At 42.5% G+C, this 6,038-nt stretch overlaps 1 protein-coding gene across 2 annotated transcripts in view; it reads right to left on the bottom strand.

Moving 5' to 3' along the window:
• Nucleotides 1-202: 202 nt before the first annotated feature.
• CECR2 (CECR2 histone acetyl-lysine reader) overlaps nucleotides 203-6,038 on the bottom strand; it is a 145,901-nt gene continuing 140,065 nt past the window's right edge. For both annotated transcript variants that reach the window (XM_072654138.1, XM_072654139.1), the window contains exons 17-19: nucleotides 3,725-5,138; nucleotides 2,511-2,628; nucleotides 203-1,457 (exon numbers count right to left, since the gene is read on the bottom strand). In XM_072654138.1, coding sequence (XP_072510239.1) covers nucleotides 1,452-1,457; nucleotides 2,511-2,628; nucleotides 3,725-5,138 — 1,538 coding nt within the window. In that variant the 3' untranslated portion in view covers nucleotides 203-1,451. The remainder of the gene's footprint in view (nucleotides 1,458-2,510; nucleotides 2,629-3,724; nucleotides 5,139-6,038) is intronic.

The following is a 6,038-nucleotide window of genomic DNA, read 5'->3' as shown; positions in this document are numbered from 1 at the left end:
AACCCTGTTATTTGAGCATTTTTTTTCCTAGAGTTAGTCTTCATAGAAAATAAATTTTAAACATATAGGCATTAATTTAGGTGGCAGTGCAGCTATAACAGGATTTACAACATGAATCCAAAAAATCTAGTAGAGTGCATATTCTAAGGTTGAAATTAAAATTAATTTAATACTGTAATGCTGTATCCTACCACTGATACACTGCTGGGTAAATGATTCCCAACACCTTGATCTTGGTAACTCCTAAATTATGGTGTGACCAGTTTTACGATGTCTTGCTTTGTGTGATGAATTAAACTACATGTGGAATCACTCCTAAATTCAAACTGTAAGTCTAAATTTTTCCTATTCAAAACACACAAATTCCTTATTAATACTACCATGTACAAACCTGAGTAGTCACTTCCTACAAAATATGATTAAATGCTCAGAAGCTTTTAATGAAGCTTTCTACATCAGTCTTGGTAGGTCCATCACTAAAGGACAATCCAGTTTTGTCTTCTAATGAGTGAATCATTGCAGTGATCCCTATTCCTGACATCCATTTCCAGACAACTGAAATACCTACCTATCAAATAGTGTTTCTGAAATCCTGGATTTGGGCCACTAAAATGAGAAACAGAGCAGCTAATATGATGCAAACATCACTTCTTATTTGAAGCCTCTTTGTCTGCTTTCAGGAAGTATGTGGCCTCGAGTGAATCTAGTAAAGAAAGGAGCTTGGGAATGCTCTCTTGGGCTGATTAAAGGGAAGGCTCTGAAAGCATGGAGGGAACCCGGGAACACCATAATGACAAATGACATGATTATGTATTTCCCGACCCTTCCAGTTCCTGAAAGATTTCAGTGTGACATGATTGTAAACAGTAGAGGATCACCCCAGTGCTACGTGCCCACTACAGTTGGGATTCCCACATCCACTTCCCTCCCTTTCCCATTTTATATACAATACATTCACCACCAACAAAAAAATTATTTTAGAAGGCAACAGGTAAATTCTGTAAACTGGACCCAGATCCAAACACATTAATACTACGAGTAAATTACATCTCCCATCCCCAAATATATACCTGAGTTTAGCTGCTCATGAAAGTTACAAATCATCCCATTTCACCAGCTTTCCCCCTCCCACCCCTGATTTAAAAATTTTTCCCTGAATGAGACCTCAGTCTCAAGTCTTGAAAACACACTAGTTCCAGGTGTACATGGTTCATCCTTTTCTGTCCAGATCAGCCATGTAGAAGATCCCTGACCCAAGATCACTGTAAATTTTGTGTTCATCATCTAAGGGTTGTGCCCCAGGGATCTCTGGAATGGCAGTAGTTGCCAGATGGTAAGAAGTCAGGGGTGGGAAAGGGAAGGTGAACAAGGATCACTGTGCCTCTCCCATTCTCTATGCCCACGTCTTCATGTGCAGCTTCTGTTTTCTTGGGGGCTCTTTCTTCCTTGAACTAGCTCTGAGGAAAAGAAGAGACAAAATTGTATGCATCTCCTTTCCTCAAGATTTCTAGGAAGCTATACTCATACAAGTATGTCAACAAAGGTGTCCCTCAATGGAGACAAAAACAGACAGAACTAAGGACTGGAGTTATATACCCTACCCCTTCGTCTAGCCAATGCTGTGAGAAGCACTGGATAGAGTCCCTTCAATAAAAGGAAAAGCATGCTTGCATTTGAGCAATCAATACCTCAAAGTGCTTTCATCTACTAGCAGATATTTAAATGTGGAAAAACAAGTGCATGGATGGTTGTCACTCTTCTCCAATATCTCTGATGACTAGGATACAGACAATGGGGAGCCACTGCAATTTTGGGGTAAGGAGGTGACATAACAGGATGAGCTACTAAAGAAGAGGTCACTATTACAAGCCCAAGAGGAACTTGGGAGACAATTATTTGGAGGGAAGGTTTAAAAACAACAATAATATTTCACTCATTAATGAAGGCTTTGCTTCAATTAATTCTCCAATTATGGTCATTTACATTTCTATAGCACTGTAAGGTTTACAAAGCAATTTTATAAGACAGGCATTCTTCTTCATCCCTGTCATCATCATCATCATCACCATTAGCATTTACACAGCACATTAAGGCTTGCAAAGTTCCGTACATGTATTATCTCATCTGATCCTCAACAATTCTAGGAGGTAAGTGCTATTATCATTCTCACTTTATAGATAAGAAAATAGACTTAAAATTAGAGTCCGGTCTTGGTCAAGGAACTAGCAAACCATTTCAACTGACTAGACTGAGTGCTCGTCCTTCTCAAAAGAGTAGCTAGTTCTTTTCCCTCTCTCCTTCACTACATACGACTAGTGGCAGTGAGCTGGTTGGGAGATAATATCCACTTTCACCAAGTTTCCCAGAGGAAATTATTCACATTTAGACAAATTTTCCTGGATCTACTTAGCCATAAATTCTGCCTACTAGAAGGGCACTTAAGAAGAAGACAGAAGGAATGGGGAGGAACTCCCCAAATCCTTTCCCTCCCCCTAACTTCCAGTTCTCACCTGATCCAGAGGCAAGGCTGAAGGCTTTTGTGGGGGAAGCTCTTTCCTTGATGTTGTTGGAGCTGAAGCCTTTGGAAAGGGAGACTGTGACTGGGCCTGGGCTTGATGCATTTGCATTCTAGAGCCACAACAGCAAAGACCAACAAATACATTAATAAAATATTACTTCTTAGAATCAACCACCCCCCATTGGATTTTGGGGTCAATTATTTGTACTTCTCAAATGACTACTTCCCATTCCAGGACCATGACCTCAGATTCCTACATTGTGTGATCATGGTCCCTCAATAGGCTTTCTTTAAACTGCATACCTAAAGCAAGATATGTAAGGTCTTTGAGAACAGGAATTATTTTGTTCTTTCTTTGTATTTCTAGTACCTAGCAATGCCTGGCACATATGCATTTAAAAAATGCTTACTGAATAAATGAAAGGAGAAAGGTTCTCAGGTGTCTCAGTTTTATGTGCCTAAAATGCTCTCAAGAACTGAATCTGGATGGAAAAGGATATTTCTATGGAAAATCTTTCATATACATAAAAATCACTATTGTTTTCCTTTTCCAAACATCTTTTGGCTAATAGTTCTAAATTAAGGGCTGCTTTTCAGTTCATAGTTCACAGATCTCTATACAGTGGGCTCCATGACCCCTGTTAATTTACACTGCCAGTAGAGACAAGATAAGGGGTTCAGTTGCTATAAAGAAGCAGACATGTATCACATTTCCTTTCCTGAGCTGCTCATTCTCCTACTCCCAGAACCTTTTGAATTCTTAGACCCCAAGTCACTAAACAGTCACACAGCAATGGCTACAATATGCTCCAGCTGTGGTCTGTTAGCTTCTTTTAGTAAAATCACCCATAATTAATAACCATTAATGAAGACAGTCAGATCCGTGTAAAAATCTAATCACTCTAACCAGGTAAAAAATATCAAAGTCAAAACTGAGTTCTAAAAGTAATTGCAACTGAAATTTAAAAAAACAAAGCACAAACTATCATGATAATTTCCCAAATGAATCTGAACCCCTCCCCACACCCCCAAAAAGGAAGCCCTGGCTTTTAACAAATAAATATAGTCATTCCCCACTGCAAAACAAATACATTGGCCATGTCAGATAAGATCTGGAAGGTCAGTGACCATTATACAACTCTGCCAAAGTACTAACATGTATGTTCTAATACTACTTCATTCTTTTTACCAGAAATCAATTCTTACCCTGATGACCTGTATAAGTCCTGGAAAGGTCCTCCCATTCCACTAGTGTTGCCCCTCTGTTCCATCATTATGGCCTGAAAGTGACCCATATTCTCTTCCTGGCAACGGTAGAGAGGGCCCTCCTGGGGGAGACCATTAGGCTGTCCAGCAGCTGGATGAGATGGGTGAGCAGTGACTGGTGAATACGCCCTAGGCTGAAAATGACTGGCTGTATGTTGAGAAACGTAAGAAGGCCCTGACTGTAACATCATGCTGTGGGGTGGAAAAGCAGATGAACTGAAATTCATCCCTGAACTCAAGGTTGGAGAAGCAGTACCATACAGGAACTCATTAGCGGGCACAGAGTTTTGTCGCTTAGTAGCTGCATTGTGGTTGTCCAAGTCAAGAAATTCTTTGGGACTCTCCGGCCTCTCAATAGATTCATCTAGTTTTTCTTCTTTGGGCCCTTGATTCTGCCCATCTGTTGGTACCACTTTGACACCCACTACAGCAATTCGGGTTGGGGAGGCTAGAGTAGCATTGAGTGCCTCACAACTCTGCAGACTAGCTACCGTCCCTTTATCTGAGAAAGGCGGCCTTGGTTGGGGAGCCTGGTGAGCTGGGTGTCCAGGCTGGTTTCCCTGGGGATGGAGAGGCCTTTGCCAGTCAGAATAGCCCTGTGGACATGTGTAATAAGGAGTTCGCTGATAGTGGTGGAAGGAAGGCTGAGGTGGTGGCTGATAAGAGTACTGGATACCTTGGTGTGGACGATATCGAGGAAACACAGCTGAGTGGGAGTTGCTAGGCTGAAAACCACGAGGGGGAAAATGCTGTGGATGTGATACTGGAGGTTGTTTGCCCCCCATCATAGGACCAAAACCTTGAAGACCTGGATTGATGTGGTAATGTGTAGCTGAATTGGAATATTCTAAGCCAGGCATATATAGAGGGGGAAACTGGTTGACAGTACTGCCCATCAAACTTGCATCTATGTTCCGAGAAGTATTAGAATTCTGCCCTGTGCAAGGTATAGCTGCTTCCTGAAATGTCTTGTTTCGGGGGCAAAGTGGCTTTTCTGAGGTACTACCACCTAGTCCCTTTTCTTCTGAGCCACAAGGGGATGCTTCTCCAACGATTCCATTTTCAGGGAGGACCCCTCTATCTGCTATGGCTGTAAGGTCCCTCATACAGCCTTGGGCAGTGGGGCTGGGGTAGCTGCCTTCTGTTGGCCAGGTATTTTTGCCCTTGGTTGCTTTACAGTTTTCCCCAGACTGAGAGGAGTCATTTTTAACCATCGGGCCATCTGCTTCTGTATCCTGTGGTGAATTCTGCCTAATGCAGTCCGTCTGCAGGGGTGGTTTGGGATGAGGTAGCTGTGTGAGGTATGTTCCCTCGGGAGCACCAAGGCTCGGAGGTTTCTCCTCAAGTCTAGGTTCTGCAACGCAAGGGAAGAGAGGAGAATGATCAGAACAGTGACAATGGAGACAGAGCATTTTGAAGGTGGACACTGCAAAGTCAAGGAACATGCCGCTTTCCTGCCATGATGGGATAGTCTGAAAGCTCCCAAAGGAGACAGCAGTGGCAATGTCAGTCTCTTCACAGTTGTTGCTAATTCTCCAGGAACCTGGAAATGAGATCTATCACTAAGCGTTTAATGAATGCTTCAACAAAGGTCTGCCCAAGCCCTGGAAGGGCCTGACTAGAGTCATGCCTGTCAAATGGAGATGGATAGTAGAGAAACTGGGCAGCTAGGTGAAGCAGAGGGTAAAGTACTGGTCCTGGAATCAGGAAGGACCAAGTTCAAGTCCAGCCTGAGACACTATCTATACGACCTTGGGCAAGTTATTTAGCCCTGTTTGCCTCAGTTTCTTCTTCTCCTCTGTAAAAGGAGCTGGAGAAAGAAATGGCAAACCACTCCAGTATCTGTGCCAGGAAAACCCCAAATGGGGTCATGAAGTCAGACATTATTGAAATATGACTGACAAGTAGAGAAATTCCTCCAATGGCAGAAGACTCAGAAAAATGCTTAAGACAACAGCACTACAGGGAACCGTCATTGGCAAGCAGAAGTCAGGGGAAAGATGGGGTGAGAGGGTGAGACCAACGCCAACTCTCAGGGAGGCCACAGTCATAGTTTAATCTGATCTGTCGTGTGTTTCAATGGACAAGAAACTACATTAAGCACAGAGTAATCCTTTCTTGTATATCCTATCTAGTATTATCTCCCTGAGAAAGCTAAGTAAAAATCAAATCAAATTACCAATCAGCCTCTTAAGCAGCTAATCAGAACCTTGGGATTCCTCAGGGCACTATTGTGATAGCACACCAAAAAGCC

Source organism: Notamacropus eugenii, chromosome 3, assembly GCF_028372415.1.
Source record: "Notamacropus eugenii isolate mMacEug1 chromosome 3, mMacEug1.pri_v2, whole genome shotgun sequence".
NCBI classification, from domain to species: Eukaryota; Metazoa; Chordata; class Mammalia; order Diprotodontia; family Macropodidae; genus Notamacropus; species Notamacropus eugenii.
This window is presented reverse-complemented; position numbering and strand designations above follow the sequence as displayed.